Here is an 18,575-nt window from a genome sequence, read left to right on the forward strand (position 1 = left end):
GTATTATACATATAAATAGTTTTCTCTACAAACTCGGTCAAAATTTAGAAAGTTTGATTTTTTTAAAAAATCTATACGCACTATATTATGGAATGGAGGGAGTATTAAATTATTCGAAACATCTATATTTGCGAAAGGAGGGAGTAGCTGTCATGTAGTATCTCTTAAGTAATTCAGAACAAGTTTTCTCAAAAACAATATTGTGAAAATTTACAGTATAGTTAGAATAAGTAGACAGATCTTTGTATCTCGCATCCCATCGCGTCATCCTCGGCGGCAAAAAATTCTACCACTCATCCACTCCTTCGCCATGGCGCCTTCCACCCTCTCCTTCCTCCCCGCGCACGCACAGCCCCTCTCCCCCCTTCACCCCCGCCGTCTCCACCGCCCAAGCGCCGCGCCGACCACTCCCAAACCCCTCACACTCGCCGTCCGGTGCGCCGCGAAGGCGCCGGCGAGGCCCATCCCGCCGCCGAAGCTGGTCCGCTGCCCGGCGCTGGACCGGCAGGCGGCGCGCGCGAGCCGGCTCCGCTTCGCCCGCAAGCTCCTCACCCTGCTCCTCTCCAAGCCGCGCGGCTTCCTCCCGCTCCGCGTCCTCCTCCGCTGCCGCCGCTTCCTCGGCCTCCCGCGCCGCCGCCCGCTCGTCCCCTTCCTGCTCCGCTACCCGACCCTCTTCCGCCTCTTCCAGGCGCCCATCTCCCGCCCCCTCTCGCCCTCCCTCTCCACCCTCGCCGTCGCGCTCACCCCCGCCGCCCACGCGCTCGCCGCCCACCTCGCCGCCCTGCGCGGGGCCGAGCTCGCGCCGGGCCTCGCGGATAAGGTGCACCGCCTCCTCCTCATGACTCCCCGGCGCAGCCTCCTGGTGTCGAAGCTCGCGCACATCGCCCCCGACCTCGGCCTCGCCATGGACTTCCGCGCCACGCTCTGCCCCCGCCACCCGGACATCTTCACCTTCGCAAACACCTCCCACGGCCACGCGCTCCAGCTGGTCGACCCGCCGCCGCCGCCCCCTTCACCGCTCCCCCCGCCGCTCCGCCCCGCCGTGCAGCCCGACCGCCTCATCGACCGGCCGCGGAGGTTCCCGCACCTCCCGCTCCGCCGCGGGCTCAACCTCCGCCGCGCGCACCGGGACTATCTCCTGCGGTTCCACAGCCTGCCCGAGGTCTCCCCGTTCGAGCCGCTGGAGGAGGGCGCGAGCGCGGAGATGGCGGAGCGGCGGGCGTGCGCGGTGGTGCGGGAGGTGCTGGCGATGACGGTGGAGAAGCGGACGCTGGTGGACCACCTCACGCACTTCCGCAGGGACTTCGGGCTGCCCAACCGGCTGCGCGCGCTGCTGGTGCGCCACCCGGAGCTGTTCTACGTCAGCATCAAGGGCGTGCGTCATTCGGCGTTCCTGGTGGAGGCGTTCGACGACGATGGAAGGCTTCTAGTGGAGGATGGCATGCTGGTTGGGAAGGACCGGCTGGAGGAGCTTGTCCGGGAGGGCAAGAAGATCAGACGGGCTCGAAAGAAGGGTGTTTTTCCGGTTGATGGCGACAGTGATGAGGATGATGAGGAAGAAGATAATGTTGCAGAGGGTTTGTCAGAGGTGGATGGTGAATTTGGGGACCTGTTTGAAGAAGACAGTGTCGCTGGGGAAGGCTGGAATGAGGTGGGTGATGAAGGCGGAATCGAGGGGGACGGCGACGAAGAAGATGATCCTGAAGTGGATGCCATGGAGGAGTTTTGGGTGAAGAAGGCTGCAGCAGAGGGGCTGGTTGACAGTGGCACCGAGCATGATGTTTGGTGAGGGATTGTTGCCCATGGTGTTATTGAGGACCACGAATTGCTCAAATGCATTGTTCTCAGCTATCTATGGTAGCCAGAAGTAACATACGTACATAACTTTGGAGCCTGGAGAGTGAAGGTGAAGGTTAATGGTATGTTCTTCTTACTTGTGAATTGTGATGCTCACACATCAAATTGTACATTTTTGCCTAGCTTGTACTGACCCAGTTAAGAAAAATAAATATGAGACTTGTATATAAGACTGGTCTATATCACTACAAGCATTTCAGTTTCTTGTTAACATTTACTTCCCAAACTTAGATCCATGCATTGTTATCCTCTGGTAATTCTTGCATTTTCCTTGTTCTTATAAGCCATGTTTCCTTTTTCTCTTTATGAGTTTTCAACACCTAAATAATGATATCCAAATGGCTAAGTTCATAGTTTTTGCACAGGAATGAAACATGCCTTGTAAAAATTGCAACAAAGAATTTACGAGCTTGGTTTGGCAGGATGCAAACTTGCCGCTGAAAAGTAAACCCTAGAACCAGTTCTATCAACTTTTCCTGTTTCAAACATATGAAAATTTCAAGCTCATGAGACCACGAGGAATCCTCGAACGTGTACTTTCCATTAATGTCTTTTTTTACCTTGAGCATTCAAGAAGTAGTCTATTAATTGTGTCCTCCCTGTGTTTGGGTCTTTTTGATATTGGTGGGTACATACATTTTTGTTACTTGCAATCTTCACCTATCAGATTGTGTGCTGTGCTACATTGATAATAATGTTGCATATTTTCAGGTGGTTCAAATAGTATCGCCTGTCTGAGGCATAAATTTCCACTTTCCTGTCCATGTAGGCATTCACCTCTAGGACAACAATGTCCTCGCTTCTGTTGATGCTGTCAGCACCATCGACAAGGACGCTGTAGAGTCTGCCATGACCACTCCCAAGCTACGACATACAGAATATGGTTGTCAATATTGCATCCTTGCACCTCTGGATTACAGAAATGAAGAACAGAAGTGGAAACTAAACCAGCACTCGAGGACTGCAGGATCACCGCTCGTGAAAGCCTGCAATTCAAGTGTTCCTTATACTACAACTGTATGTATACATTTATTTATTTTCTACAATTAATTGATGGTCATATTTTTTGCATAAACTTCTGCAAGTGTATATTTCATGGCACGATGCGCACCTATGATTTTGTTTTGCTATTGTATAAGTTTGTGGACATCTGAAACCACAGAAGTCTTGTATGTACTCATTTTTAGGGAGGTTTAGAGGTTCCACTACTGGAAGCAAGCACTATTTGAGCTAAAATGAACATGCTACGGTTCACCACTGGAAGTCTGGAACTACTTTCTGCAGAATGAATTTGCATCATGTCAGTAGTGAATCCTGATCGAGTTCCCTAGGCACTTCTTGTAGGAGGTATCTGTAAAGGAGGCGTCATAAAGCACGGCGTACAAGCACTCACTGGTATGAAAACGCTGATGCCTGTCAACGTGCAAATAGGGAAATGATTTCCATGACATTTCTATTTGGTTCTTATGATTCATCGGAAACAGACGGGCAAGCTGCTCACCATCATGTAGTTGTCATGTCCCGCCAGCGTCTTTTCCTTCTCGGGTTGGTACTCAAGATTTTTCCTTCTCCGGTTGGTACTCAAGAATATCTTTGACGACAAACATGTCTTCCTCTCCAGAAAGCTAAATGCCATCACTCCAAAGTATTGAAAGAGACCCAAACACATAAGGTTGAAAAACAAAGGTTCCCCAAACAAATACAAACAAATAGCAATGGTATCTACAAGAGGGTGCATTCTTCAATCATTGCAGTTGCCTAAACTCTGTGATATTCAAACTTAAACCCAACACCTATCTTATCACCTACTATATGTCAGCTTAGTACCTGAAGAATTTAGCTACTTTTCAGTACTTGTGAATAGTATTTTCTAAAGTTGCATTGGGCTAGAAACTATACCTTGATTCACGTATGATCCTCTTTACTTCCTTCATGATTGGATCGACTTGTGCATGTATCTGTTGTTGTTCCACCAGTGTGAAATTAGAACCCCCTCTTTGTCCAGTATTGCTGTTCTTCTGGTCTTTCCAGTTCCTACTATTACTAACACCAGACTGTTGATCTGTTTGATTTTAATGTTGTTACTCTTCCACCACGTGGGCCATGATTACCAGTCTTCTTGTTCCCTCCTTCAGAGCTGGATGGTCCCATCCAACTCGGGTTACCATCCTGCTGTGTTGCATATGAGCTCCAATTACTATTAGGCCGCGTTCTCCGGTAAACTTTCCTGGTAGGACTGCTCCGGTTCCATCTACCAGTGCCAGTCGATCATGTGGCAATGTGTTTATCATGTTGCCGATTTGCTACTGGGCTCCAGTTACTATTAATTTGCCTTGTTTGGTGCTCCGGTCCAGCCCTCCTGTTCTGAAGATGATGCAACAGGGGATCTAGTTTTGGCCTGTCTGTCCAAGAAATCGGTCTGTTTCCTCCCAAACACGACACTTCATCTTCTTGAAGGTTGTCAACATGGCAACATCATACAAGCAGTAGGGACCAATTGTGTTATCTTTGTGATACTGTTATTTCTAACGCTGTGAGGAATTCATATAAACCATACCCTCCAAGGTTTCTGTTGCTCACCGACTGTAAAACATCAAGAAGTTCAGAGGAAGAAGCGAGAAGACGTAGGCAAGTAAAATGCTCATTACCAGGTTCTCATCATTCGAGTGGATTTTGAAGGCTGAACCAGTTGGTGCAGGATTCATCAGAGTAGACCTTCTTTGCACCCTCCTCAAAGCACTGCAAATTGGCACATAAAATTGGGGAGTTCAACATAAAATGCAACTGAGAACTAACAGAGAGTGTAGCCTTGATGAAGGGTGCCCGAATCTTCTTCAGGGACTGGAATGTGGCCTGTTGACCCTATCTGTTGAAACCGTGCAAGCTACCTGTGCAGGTCATGCTGCTTCCAACAATCGCCCCAGGTATCACCACTCCAAATTTGAGGCTTTCTCCTGTGTGACTTCCAGCGCCAGTTCACCCTTCTGCTCTGTACCCAGTTCTGATTTTGTCCTAATTTGTTTGCCGCTGATACCTGAAACGATGCATTGATTCTAGCTGAATAATTCGGTGTAAAACTGAATTGGACTGACTATTAATTTTAATAATATGTAGAGAAATCAATAGATTGTTACTCTTGTTCAGGTTTACGAACCACTTGGGATGAACAACCCTAAAATGCATAGTTTAGCCAGTTCTGATCTGGATCTCACTTACACTGCCTTGTGTGCAGCATTTGCAACTGCAGTAGGTGCCAAGATACCAACAGGACCAGAGACATGGACAAGCAAGCAATCCTACATTAACCTGGTAGAGTATAGCCCTCCGATGCGCTGTAACCGACGGCTCAAGGAACCAATGTGCTCCACTGCTTTGTTCATGCCTGGACCACTCTTTTGATCAACCAACCGAAGAATTTTGCTAGAAAAACAAGTGATCATGGAGTCCACAATTGGTTTCCTCTGGATGACGCCGACTTGCCGTAAATTGTCTTTTGGTATTGGATTTTTGGACAACGCAGTCTCTCAGGCCTTATGCTGAAAACCACCAGTAAATACTCCCTCCGTTCGGAATTACTCGTTCAAGAAATGAATGTATCTAGATGTATTTTAGTTGTAGATACATCCATTTTTGTGACAAGTAATTCCGAACGGAGAGAGTACTAAATAGTGATTCAGAAGATTCAGAAATACCAGACCTTGGCTGAATCAGCCTCTGCGTTGCTGGCTTAAGCAGAAAACGAAACAGTGGAGTAAGCACAAGTCTCTCACAGATCACAGCCTATAAAGATCTCATAGGACAAACGGTGTTTTTTTGAAAAATAAAAGGTGGACTTATAACAAGCCCTAACAGATTCACTCGTGAAATCGCATTCAGATTGTAGTCTCAGACATCAAATTGAAGGCAAACAGAAGAACACAAACAAAGATATCAAGTTTCAACGGCCTTGGGACGACCAGACCGTGTTCCAACGGCGACGGAGTCCCTTCCGGAGTGGTGCATCAGGCAGGAGGAAATTGGGCAGCACTGGAAGTTAACTAGGACAATCTCTATCTTGGTTCTATAGGAGCTGTGGATTCATCGGGGTCTTTGACGGAGCGCCGCCATCCACACTCAAGGTGCTTAAGAGCATTGTAAGCGAAGCCAGGGCATGGAAGCAGGCAGGATTACTACGAGGGGAAGTCGAGGCGTTTATGCAGGGCCTTGCATTGTGGGAGAGTGGCGAGTAATACTTAATCTGAGTAGTCAGGTGGGGTGGCCGAGGGCTTCCTGTAAATAACATTGTATTTTCATGCGTGGAGAGTTTCTACCCTTTCCTTCTATAATATATGATACACACACTCATGCGTATTCGAGAAAAAAAAAGATATCAAGTTTCATTTCAGAACATTACAACACCCACTCCGCTTTTACAAATTTGTTTCTTTATTACTTTGTTTCATGCTACTAGATCCAACGGCTCAGGCGCTCTACCCACAATAACCCGGTAGTGACCGTGGGCCAGTTGCTGCGCGCCGGGCCAGCTCAGACTCTCAATGGCACACATGCATCAATCCCCACATTGCCGCATGTTTCTTTTTTCAAAATAAGGTCTGCATCATTGTGATGCATGCACTATATTTTATTATAGTTATATAATGTAGGCAACGAAGCCAAAAACATCAACAAACAGAGTATGTAACATAGTCAACCACAGTCAAACCATTACAAGATTTGAAATTAGCACCAACGACTAAGTTGAGTTTCTCCGCAACAATGTCTTCAAGCGGGAATAAACACCCTCACGTCGTCATCGCAAGGTCCGGTCAAAGACGACATGGACAAGGATTTTCATCATGGTTGCCAAGATCAACCAGTGAAGATCAGCACAACAACAAGGAGACAACACTTCCACAAGGTAGCGACACAAGTTTGTCATTGCTGAGCCCAACAATGAAGGCCAAGACAAGATTTTTCACGCTGAGATGAAACGACGCTTGTCGGTGTCAAAACCGACGGATCTCGGGTAGGAGGTCCCGAACTGTGCGTCTAGGCGGATGGTAACAGGAGACAAGGGACACGATGTTTTTACCCAGGTTCGGGCCCTCTCGATGGAGGTAAAACCCTACTCCTGCTTGATTAATATTGATGATATGGGTAGTACAAGAGTAGATCTACCACGAGATCAGAGAGGCTAAACCCTAGAAGCTAGCCTATGGTATGATTGTTGTTCGTCCTATGGACTAAAACCCTCCAGTTTATATAGGCACCAAAGAGGGTTAGGGTTACACAGAGTCAGTTACAATGGTAGGAGATCTACATATCCGTATCGCCAAGCTTGCCTTCCACGCCAAGGAAAGTCCCATTCGGACACGGGACGAAGTCTTCAATCTTGTATCTTCATAGTCCAGGAGTCCGGCCAAATGTGATAGTTCGGCTATCCGGACACCCCTTAATCCAGGACTCCCCCAGTAGCCCCTGAACCAGGCTTCAATGACGACGAGTCCGACGCGCATATTGTCTTCGGCATTGCAAGGCGGGTTCCTCCTCCGAATACTTCATAGAAGATTTTGAACACAAGGATAGTGTCCGACTCTGCAAAATAAGTTCCACATACCACCGTAGAGAGAATAATATTTACACAGATTCAATCTGCTGACGTATTCCGTGGCATCACACCACGGCCAAGTCTTTATTCGAATCGTTTTCACTGTTCCACCCCAGCGCGTTTAGCGAGGCGGTTTTCTTGACACGTCTTGTCAAAGCAGAGATCGTGTCCCCTTATTTCGGAATTCTCATCAATGTGGGCGTGGGTAACCCAACCGCGCCATCAATTACGGCGCTTGGAAGATAAGCGAGTTTTACCAGGCCGGTGGGGACGCATAGCTTCGTCCGTCCATATAAAGGGATAAGGATCCACTTTTTCACACACGCCTTCTTCCTCCTTTGCTCATCCATTTCCGCGCACTCGAGCTCCAGCGCCCAAGCCCGCACATCTCGCCTCAACCTTCCCCAGCCATGTCCGGAGGGGGAGGCAAGTGGATGGTCTCCTCCGTCACGGAGGGACACATCAAAAAGCTGCGGAAGGCCGGATACTTGTCCAGCGACATCGCACATCGGCTCCCCGACAAGGGGCAGCTTATCCCCACCCCTAGGCCCCATGAGAGGGTGGTGTTCCTCACCCACTTCCTCCACGGACTAGGTTTTCCACTTCACCCATTTGTCTGGGGGCTCATGTTCTACTACGGCCTGGATTTTCACGACCTGGCCCCGAATTTCATCCTCAACATCTCGGCGTTCATCATCGTGTGCGAGGCCTTCCTCTGCATCCGGCACCACTTCGGCTTATGGCTGAAGACTTTCAATGTCAAGCCGAAGGTAGTGGGCCGCCGCCAGGCGGAGTGCGGAGGTGCCATGGTGGGCAGGATGCCCAACGTTTTATGGCTCGAGGGCTCCTTCGTGAAGACCATAAAGGGGTGGCAATCGGGGTGGTTCTACATCACCGAGCCGCATGACCCTAAATGGGCGGCGGCCCCCGAATTCCGATCTGGCTTCCCTACACGGCTCACCTCTTGGAAAGAGACGGGCCTGACATGGGGTAATTCGGAAGAGCTGACCGGACTCCAAACCTACGTCCAAACCCTGGTGAACAAGAAGTTCAAGCTTGTCAACGTAGTCCAGGTCATGCTCATCCGCCGGATCCTCCCGTGCCAACAACGGGCCTTCAACCTGTGGGAGTTTGATCCGACACAACACCAAACCTTGAGAAGGCTCTTTGACACCACGTACGAAGATGCCTGGAAGGTGTTGTTCAAGGGCGCCGAGGCTCCCGCATCCGCTACCGAAGATCGCGGATTCAGATCGCAGCGTCAAGCCAGCGAGGTAAGCTATTTTACCCTTTACAGGACACTTGTTTTTCATAGTTTGACTCTATGCGGGATCTAAACTCCCTTACCTTTGACAGGCCTGGCAGAAGACGTCCGGGCAGGTTGACTGTCCGGCTCCCTTGCCAGAAGACCCAGCGGACGTCCGATTGACGGGGCTGCTGGTTCCGGCACCTCACGTGGTGCCGGAGAAGAAGGCCACGGGAACTCGAAAGAGTTCCCGGCGCCAGGTGTTATCGGACTCATCGTCCGATGACTCTGAGGCGGACTCCTCCCGCGAAGACGAGGAGGAGGAAAAAGAGGCCTCTCCCCCAGCGGGAGGAGAGAAGAAAAGGAAGGCCGCCCCAACTGGGGAGGCCGGAGGGTCCAAGAAGGGAAGGACCCTTCCTCCGGACTACTCCACCAACGCCGACGATGGCGGAGAGGAGTGGCCACCGAGGGCTAAGCCCCCGGCGACATCGTAAGTATCCGGATACCAGAATAACTCATGGCGTTTTGTTTGTCGTATATAATCTCCTAACGCCGAATACAACCTTGCAGCCCGCCCAAGGACGGGCTCGACACTTCAACGAGCGGCTCCCTGGTTCCGTCGGACGTGAATAGCACTTCACTTCCGGCCGCCTCCTCTCCTCACGCTGCGGATGACGCCGAGGTGGGGTCCCAAAAGGGGCCCAGCCAGGAGGAGGAGGTCCCGGGGGCGCCGCAAGGCAACCTCCCGGTCTCCGGGCATAAGGAGGATCAAACCCCAAAGGGCTCTAAGTCAGGCCCTTGGCCGGACACCGCACCGGAACCTTTAGTGGTTCCGGAGTCCGGCAGGCGACCCCTTCGTAAGAAGGGCGAGACTGCGACACCGGTGACCTCCGTCCAACTGGAGGCACCGGATAATTTGCTGGAGGCGCTTAACGGCGCCTCCATCAACGAGGAGCACCGCACTGTTATGAGTGTGGTGATCCAGAAAGTTCGGTCCGCCAAGAACGGGCTGACTGAAGCCTATGCCAGCCTTCTAACAGGCTTTGAGGTATGTATTTAAGATAGGTAAAAATATTACCGCATAGACAGTAGCCCCTGATGCTCAGTTTGGTGTTTGGGAAGAAAAGCCGAACTGAGGATCTAAAAAGATGTACGCAGGAGTCTAACATAAGTATGTCAATATGGGGGAATGCAGGCTGCAATGCTGACCTCTGCCGCACTGACTGCGGAGGTCGATGCATTGAAGCAGAGTCTCGAGCGGTCCGAGAACAAGCTCGGCCTTGCCAAAAAGCAGCTCGAGGACAAGGAAGGTAAGTAATACCTTATGGAAGTATATAAAAGATGTAGTTGCAAAAAATAGCAGGAATAACGTGAGAATTGCAGGGGTCACGAACGAGGTGGCGACCCTGAAGGAAGCGATGTCCAAGGCCGAAAGCAATGCGGCCGCGGAGCGCACCGAGCGAGAGAAGCAGGAGGCGCGGGTGGCAGAGGTGCGGCAAGAGCTCCAGGCTCTCGTGGAAAAACACGAGAGTTTGGAGCGTGACTCAAAGACTCGAGAGTCCGAGCTCGCCTCGACTCTTGAGAGCACCAAGGCCGCTAAGGCCGAAGCCCAGAAAGCCCTCCAGGAAATTGAGGCGATGAAGAAGATAGCGGCGGGTAAGGCATTCTTCATGCAAAGCAAGCACGTGAAAGTGAATTACTTGTTACTTACCCGAATCCGGAGCTCTCCAGGAGCTTTCGCAGATCTGCCCCGTAGTGTGTCCGACGCTGCCACATTCTACCGGGCCGAGGAGGGGAGCTCGACGGAGAAGGTGTTCTGGTCTCAGTATGCTGAGATCGGACACCCGGTGCCCTTGAGCGACCAGCTGAAGCAGCTGGTCGAGCTCCATAAGGTGGCCGCACAGACCATGAAGGGCCTCATAGTTCGGCTGTGGCCTAATGAGGCCATGCCTGGGAGCTACTTCGGGCTGGTGAGGCGGCTGGTGGACGCCTGTCCATGGATTGAAGTCGTCAAGCACTCCGTCTGTATCGAAGGTGCCCGTAGGGCCCTTGCCCGTGCTAAAGTGCACTGGGCCAAGATGGACGCTGAGAAGCTTGTGACGGATGCTCCACCGCCGGGCAGGGAGTATTGCACGCCCGAGATGTATTATGCAGGCGTCCTGAAGGGTGCCCGCCTTATAGCGGGTGAATGCTCCAAAGATGTAATTTTTGAGTAAACTCGCATTTGTTATCCTGTACGCTTGAAAACTTGTTCATATGGCTTCTGCCCCCGTGCCGCGAGTGCTGGGGTGTTCGGGATAAACTTGAGCGCTCTTTTCCCCATTCTTGGGTCCTTCGAGGGAGGCGCTCAACGCAACGAACAAGGCAACTAGACTATAATGCTTGAACACTCTCACTTAGCCATAGAATTCTATAATTTTAAATTTCGGCGAAGCCCCTAGTATTCGGAAGACCGAATTCAGGGCGCTATCCACGCCTGGGCCGGACAAAGCCGGCTCCTCGCTCTAAGTGGCATAAGTCTTTAGGGACTCGAAAACCTCTCGAACAGCGACCAGCTCTGGCCCTATCATGATGGTCAGTTTTAGCTTTCTCCACTGAGGTGCTCAACCCAGCTCAACCGGGGCACAATCGCAATGGTTCTCCCAGCGCTACCTTAGCCGATATAACGGAACATAAGGTACCAAAACATGGGAGCCGGGCAAACCCAACTATTGACCCAAGACATGATTCGGAGCCGATGCATATAGTGCTATAAGTTCGGGGTGCCGCACTTGTGAAAGTGTTCGGACTTATCACATCATATTTTGGGGTACTTAAGCCCCTGGTGTATTTGGCCGTACCAAAGCGTACGGATGCAACATGTCATAAGTGAACATATATAGGTAAAAAAAAGAATGCAATAATGGGCAAAAGCTATGCATTGTTTATTCAAAAAAGCTGCGGTAAAAGCAGAACGATACAAATAGTGCGATAAGCAAGGGACGGGACTATTTGACATGCCCCCCTCCAGAAGCAAGCTGCGAGATGATATGTAAAACAGGTATACCGCTCGTTATAGAGACCACCTGGACACTCGACGTAGCTTTCTGCTTCCCTGGCTGTTGCATCGTGTGTTCGGCGATTCTACTGCCGGACATGACTTCTTGATAAAGGAGTCTTGAAAGTAAGAAAAAAGAATTACACAAACGGGAGCCCCTGGTGCGGTTGAGCCGCATTCTGGGCCTGCCGTGGTCGTGCCCCTCCCCCTATGCCCATGGTATTTCCAGAGCGTAATTATGTATGCGTAGTACTGATTTCGCAATTTCGCGAGGGCTGGGGTTGGGGCCGCATTGCTACGCGTGCTCTGGACGTGCCGAGCGGTCTTGTTGTAGGTTACTCCGGGCGCGCTTGATGGTGTCCGGACTTTTAATAGCCGGACTCAAGAATTGTCTTGAGAGGCTGCTTTGTATTTCCGCCGCGAGAGCCGCCGTATGCTCCTCCGTTCGGAGAGAGCGTTCGGTGTTTCCGTTGACCGTAATGACTCCTCGAGGGCCTGGCATCTTGAGTTTGAGATATGCATAGTGTGGTACCGCATTGAACTTTGCAAATGCGGTTCATCTGAGCAGTGCGTGATAGCCGCTGCAGAACGGGACTATGTCGAAGATTAACTCCTTGCTTCGGAAGTTATCCGGAGATCCAAAGACCACTTCAAGTGTAACTGAGCCTGTACAGTTGGCCGCTACACCTAGTATAACGCCTTTAAAGGTCGTCTTTGTGGGTTTAATCCTTGAGGGGTCTATGCCCATTTTGCGCATTGTATCCTGATAAAGCAGGTTCAGGCTGCTGCCGCTGTCCATCAGGACTCTAGTGAGGTGAAATCCGTCAACGATTGGGTCTAGAACCAATGCGGCGAATCCGCCATGACGAATGCTAGTGGGGTGGTCCCTTCGATCAAAAGTGACCGGGCAAGAGGACCACGGGTTGAACTTTGGGGCGACTGGCTCCATCGCATATACGTCCCTTAGTGCACGCTTCTGCTCCCTTTTGGGTATGTGGGTTGCGTATATCATGTTCACCGTCCGCACTTGTAGGGGGAAGCCCTTCTGTCCTCTATTGTTCAGCGGTCGGGGCTCCTCCTCGTCGTCGCTATGCAGCCCCTTGTCATTGTTTTCGGCATGTAACTTGCCTGCCTGCTTGAACACCCAACAATCCCTGTTGGTGTGGTTGGCTGGTTTTTCGGGGGTGCCGTGTATCTGGCACGAGCGATCGAGTATTCGGTCCAAATTGGATGGGCCCGGAGTATTTCTTTTGAATGGCTTTTTCCGCTGACCGGGTTTAGAGCCTCTGAATTCGGCATTGACTGCCGTATCCTCAGCATTATCGCCATTAATGCGGCGCTTGTGCTTGTTGCGATGCGACCTGCCATTGTTGTCCTTGGTATCCGAATTACCAGGGCTCTTGGTCATGTTGTTACTACGAGCTAGCCAGCTGTCTTCTCCCGCGCAAAAGCGGGTCATGAGTGTTGTGAGGGCTGCCATGGATTTCGGCTTTTCCTGTCCTAGGTGTCGGGCAAGCCACTCGTCGTGGATGTTATGTTTGAAGGTTGCAAGGGCCTCTACATCCGGACAGTCGACGATTTGATTTTTCTTGGTTAGGAACCGTGTCCAGAATTGTCTGGCCGATTCCTCTGGCTGCTGAATTATGTGGCTTAGGTCATCGGCGTCTGGTGGTCGCACAAGGTGCCCTGGAAATTGTCGAGGAATGCGGCTTCCAGGTCTTCCTAACAACCAATTGACTCCGCTGGCAAGCTGTTAAGCCAATGCTGAGCTGGTCCTTTAAGCTTGAGTGGGAGGTATTTGATGGCATGTAGATCATCACCGCGGGCCATGTGGATATGAAAGAAATAGTCCTCGATTCAGACCGCAGGATCTGTTGTGCCATCGTAAGATTCAATGTTTACGAGTTTGAAACCCTCAGAGATTTGATGATCCATCACTTCGTCTGTGAAGCATAGTGGGTGTGCGGCGCCTCTGTATTGGGCTATATCACGACGTAGCTCAAATGGGTTTTGTCTGCTGTGTTCGGCCCGGCCGGATTTGCTGTATCCGGCATGACAGTTGTCGTCACGTGTAGTGAGGCGCCCACGCGATCCGTAGATTGATCTTGTCTGCCTTGCCTTGTCCTCCAATATATCTCGCAGGTCTGGCGCACTTCCCCGTGCCTTTGTATTTTTTGAGCAGCGTCGTGGTGCGGCTTGAGTGGACGGCCGAGAGGCCTCTCTGTCGCGGCCACGAGGTGGCCGGTCGGCCGCATCCTGCGCTGGTGATGTAGGTTTGAGTGCTTCCTCCTCTAATCGGGGTAGCAGCCTGCGTTTTGGGTAGCTCTTGGAGGGGCGTTCGAGTTTGTACTCTTCGGCCGCAAGGACATCAGTCCATCTGTCAGCTAGCAAATCTTGATCAGCTCTAAGCTGTTGCTGCTTTTTCTTGAGGCTGCTTGCCGTGGCCATAAGCCTGCATTTGAAACGCTCCTGTTCGACGGGATCCTCAGGCACGACAAATTCGTCGTCGTCGAGGCTTGCCTCGTCTTCGGAGGGAGGCATGTAATTATCGTCCTCTACCTCTCTGTCTGCCGCTCTCTCATGAGGGCTGGCTTCTCCATCCTCCTATGTTGAATCCTGCTGGAGGGGGTTGTCTTCGGCACTTTCTAGGGTGTTATTGCCTCCCGTGCCGGAATCACCGTTTTTGCTATGGCGGGATTTAGAGCGGCGCTGCTGACGCCGGCGCTTAGGCTATTTCTTGGAGGGGTCATCCTCCGTTGTTCCATCGCCGTTCCCATCTTTTGGGATGTCCACCATGTAAATGTCGTAGGACGAGGTGGCCTTCCAGTGCCCTGTAGGCGCTTGTTCTTGGTCGTCTCCTGCATCATCGTCCATACCGTCGATGTCTTCGGAGTCGAAGTCGAGCATGTTGGTTAAATCATCGACAGTGGCTACGAAGTGGGTGGTGGGTGGGCTTTGAATTTCTTCGTCATTCGCATCCCAACCTTCCTGACCATAGTCCGGCCAGGGCTCTTCTGATAAAGAGAGAGACTTTAGTGAATTCAGGATGTTGCCAAAGGGCGAATGCTGAAAGATGTCCGCGGTGGTGAACTCCATGACCGGCGCCCAATCGGATTCGATTGGCGGGGGCGCGGAAGGTCCGGAGTCCGGAGAGAAGTTCGGTACCTTGGAGTTACAAGCCTTGCAAAGGATAGTATTCGGCTCAATCGCCGTAGAGATAGCAGCCCCCGAGGCGGTGTCCAGCCACCAATCCTCGATCGGTGCAGTCGGCTCCGAGCTAAGGGTCGGAGCAGACACTGGTGCAGCCTCCAGGGCACTGTCCAGCGGAAGAGCTAGATCATGCCATCGTGACAGTGCGGCGCGCTTGGCTGTGGCTCGAACCCGTCGAAGATCATGTCTCCGCGGACGTCAGCCGTGTAGTTCAAACTTCCAAATCTGACCTGATGGCCAGGGGCGTAGCTTTCAATCTGCTCCATATGGCCAAGCGAATTGGCCCGCAGTGCAAAGCCGCCGAATACGAAGATCTGTCCGGGGAGAAAAGTCTCACCCTGGACCGCATCGTTGTTGATGATCGGAGGAGCCATCGGGCCTAAAGATGACGACACAGAGGAACTCTCAGTGAAAGCACCAATGTCGGTGTCAAAACCGGCGGATCTCGGGTAGGGGGTTCCGAACTGTGCATCTAGGCGGATGGTAACAGGAGACAAGGGACACGATGTTTTTACCCAGGTTCGGGCCCTCTCGATGGAGGTAAAACCCTACTCCTGCTTGATTAATATTGATGATATGGGTAGTACATGAGTAGATCTACCACGAGATCAGAGAGGCTAAATCCTAGAAGCTAGCCTATGGTATGATTGTTGTTCGTCCTACGGACTAAAACCCTTCGGTTTATATAGGCACCGAAGAGGGTTAGGGTTACACAGAGTCGATTACAATGGTAGGAGATCTACATATTCGTATCACCAAGCTTGCCTTCCACGCCAAGGAAAGTCCCATCCGGACACGGGACGAAGTCTTCAATCTTGTATCTTCATAGTCCAGGAGTCCGGCCAAAGGTGATAGTTCGGCTATCCGGACACCCCTTAATCCAGGACTCCCTCAACGCTCCAATCAACATCTTCAAGATGGAACTTCCAATAACTGCACCAGTTACCAAGATTTTATCTTGATGAGTGGTGTCACCACACATCAAGCTTGATTCTTAATAAATGAAAAAAATGCATCACCTATCAAATCTAGGAATTGAACCCAGGTGGTTAGGTGTATGCTAAACCATTAAGCTAAGGCTCCACATGATACAACAACCTTTTTTTAAAGGAGGAAAACCCTGGATGACTTGACATCAATTGATGCACACAGGGACGGAGGCAGTAGGGGGAGCTGGGGCCATGGCCCAGGCCAACAATGATAAAACAACACTGTTAGAGCTACTAATATGATGTTTCGGTAGCAAAATATTGTATTTTAGCTGTTCTGGCCCTCCCCAACGATGATGCACCAAGAATTGCCCCCCACCCCCCCTCATACAACTTTTCTTGCTCCGTCCCTGGATGCACATAAGAAATCTTATGGTAAAGCAACGCGTTTTGATTTGCCGATTAAATAAGCAATTGAAGACGTGGTCTCAACAAAGAATGAAGAGGAACCAAGGACGGCAAATGGCGTAGACAAATACCAAGAAACCAATTGGAGATTCATGGAGATAATTGCAAAGCTAGAAAACAAGGGGGAAATAAGCACACTGATCGCTGCCTTTTGGTCAACTGGATCGGCCGGTGGCGTCCTGCACATATTATACTATTCTTGTGTGTGCATGATTGATAAAAGTAATGTTCATTCGGCATAAACAGGAAAACCACACTGAAGTCAGTTAACTGAATTTTTGGTTAGCTACTTTGAATGGTCATTTTTCGGTTTCTAGTTTCACTAAATGAACTTAAGGAAAAACGAGTGATAGAACCAAAAAAAATTATTTATACCAAACGCCCATTTATCTACGATACTAGTGGTGGGCAAATGTGTATACCCATCATTGGTAATGCTTAACCCACAGCTAATCTGGGACCAGACTATCAGTGAGGCATGTTTTCTCAGCTCGCCATCGATATCTGGCCAGATTACCAGTGGTAGTTGTCACCTGCCCATCGCTGGTGAGACCCCACCTATAAGCAGTTTTTCAGTAGTGGTCTTTGGTGGGAAGACATCCCACTAATCTATTAGTGTCTTCGTCCTAGTGTGGAGTATACCGAAAAAGGCTTTCGCCACGCTTCATATATATAAAGCAAATCGCCCGAGCCGCAAACATCCAAACACAAGTTCACACACACGCACACAAAGAAGTCGAAGACGAACACACACACAAAGATAGCAAGGGTACGGCTGAGGGCACAACTCAAGAAGCCCTGAAAATAAAACAAGAGAAGCCCGGCAGGAGCCCAAGGTACGATCCGAAGGTCCTGCGACGCGAGGAGGCTGCATGTCTAGTCTGGCTCCGGTAGTGGCGGCTGAAGCGGAGGGGTGATGCGGAAGGCCATCACTCGAAGGTCGGCGAGAAGACTGTCGATGGTGTCCCGATCCTGGTGGCGGCTAAGCGGCCACTATTGCTACAAGTAACCGCATAGTTTGAAAATCACGTCACTAGCATGTCGAAGAGGAGCACGCCGGATGACAAGCTTATTGCGAATCATCCAAAGCGTCCACGCAAGGACCCCGATGCACATCCACCTAGTGTGGCGGTGGCGGGGGGCGGAGGCTTGGATTTCCGCCAACAAGTCCGGAAAGTTGGTGTTACACCAACGACTCCCAACCACTTCGCGGAAGCAGGTCCACAAGAACTGGGCGAAAACACAGGAGAAGAAGATGTGGTTAGCATCCTCCGCTGTGCCACAGAGCGGACACGTCCCATCCCTAGGGCCATTGCATTTCAGAACCTCCACGCCAGGGAAACCGCCCACATATCCATTGCCACAAGAATATCCTAATCTTCAGTGGCAGGCGGATGTCCCATAATAGGTTGAACGGCTCCGGAGCAATGGAGGGTGCAATGGCCTGGTACAAGGACTTGGTCGAGAAGTGGCCAGATGTCTCCAGGCGCTAGGAGATGGAGTCGCGTTTGATCAACGTCCATGGGCTGAAGGGCAATGCACTGGAGAAGGTCATCCCAGGTCACCACCTCTGGGGGGCCGAAGGGCCGGCGAAACGCGAGGCGCCCTAAGTCAATAAAGGCCACCTCAATGGAGACTCGAGGGTCAACCGCAATAAAAAATAGTCCCGGGACACAGGCGGCGAGGGGGTGGTTCCCCACCCACCTGTCGAACCAGAACAAAATCGAGGCACCAGATCCAACCGAGATGGATGTACCAATCCAGAGGATCGACATGAGCTGGATAACAGCCTGCCAGAACCGGGAGCCACAGGTACGCTGGCAGAAGGCAAGGGGCTGGCCGCGAAGGTATTTGTTCCTGATGATGTACAGCCAGAGACCACCCTCACCCACTATAAAAAAAATACACTTCCATGATGATACGTGTTTGTCACAGTAGGTCGCGTTTTCTGTCATGCATGTACATCCATGACGATTTTATGAGAGAATCAAGATACTCATACCTGTGCTATCGTAGAAGTGTTCCATGACATTACCAAAATTATCATCACGGAAGTGTCCACTTCCATGATGATAAATCGCGCGTCATAGAAGTGCTTTCGTCAAGGGTGCCCACACGTGGCATCCACCGTAACGGGACGCCATTAACCGCCTTTAACCTATCGGGTCCATTTTTTGGATCTGATAACCCGCTAACAACCATGACCAATGCCGATTTTCCACGTGTAAAATTCTCATTGGC

General features: G+C 50.8%; 1 protein-coding gene across 3 annotated transcripts; it reads left to right on the forward strand.

Moving 5' to 3' along the window:
• Nucleotides 1-267: 267 nt before the first annotated feature.
• Nucleotides 268-6,048, forward strand: LOC123110312 (protein WHAT'S THIS FACTOR 1, chloroplastic). 3 transcript variants are annotated; one of them, XM_044530799.1, is made up of 3 exons: nucleotides 268-1,919; nucleotides 2,569-2,874; nucleotides 5,090-6,048. In XM_044530799.1, exon 1 carries the CDS (start codon nucleotides 311-313, stop codon nucleotides 1,787-1,789), a length of 1,479 nt encoding a protein of 492 aa, XP_044386734.1. In that variant the 5' UTR covers nucleotides 268-310; the 3' UTR covers nucleotides 1,790-1,919; nucleotides 2,569-2,874; nucleotides 5,090-6,048. The 3 variants fall into 3 exon arrangements, with proteins under 3 accessions (XP_044386734.1, XP_044386735.1, XP_044386732.1); XM_044530800.1 differs by having other exon boundaries at nucleotides 2,627-2,874; nucleotides 5,090-6,047; XM_044530797.1 differs by lacking the exon at nucleotides 5,090-6,048 and having other exon boundaries at nucleotides 2,627-3,114.
• The last annotated feature ends 12,527 nt before the right edge of the window (nucleotides 6,049-18,575 follow it).

The sequence above is a fragment of the Triticum aestivum genome, chromosome 5B (assembly GCF_018294505.1).
Source record: "Triticum aestivum cultivar Chinese Spring chromosome 5B, IWGSC CS RefSeq v2.1, whole genome shotgun sequence".
Taxonomy (NCBI): Eukaryota; Viridiplantae; Streptophyta; class Magnoliopsida; order Poales; family Poaceae; genus Triticum; species Triticum aestivum.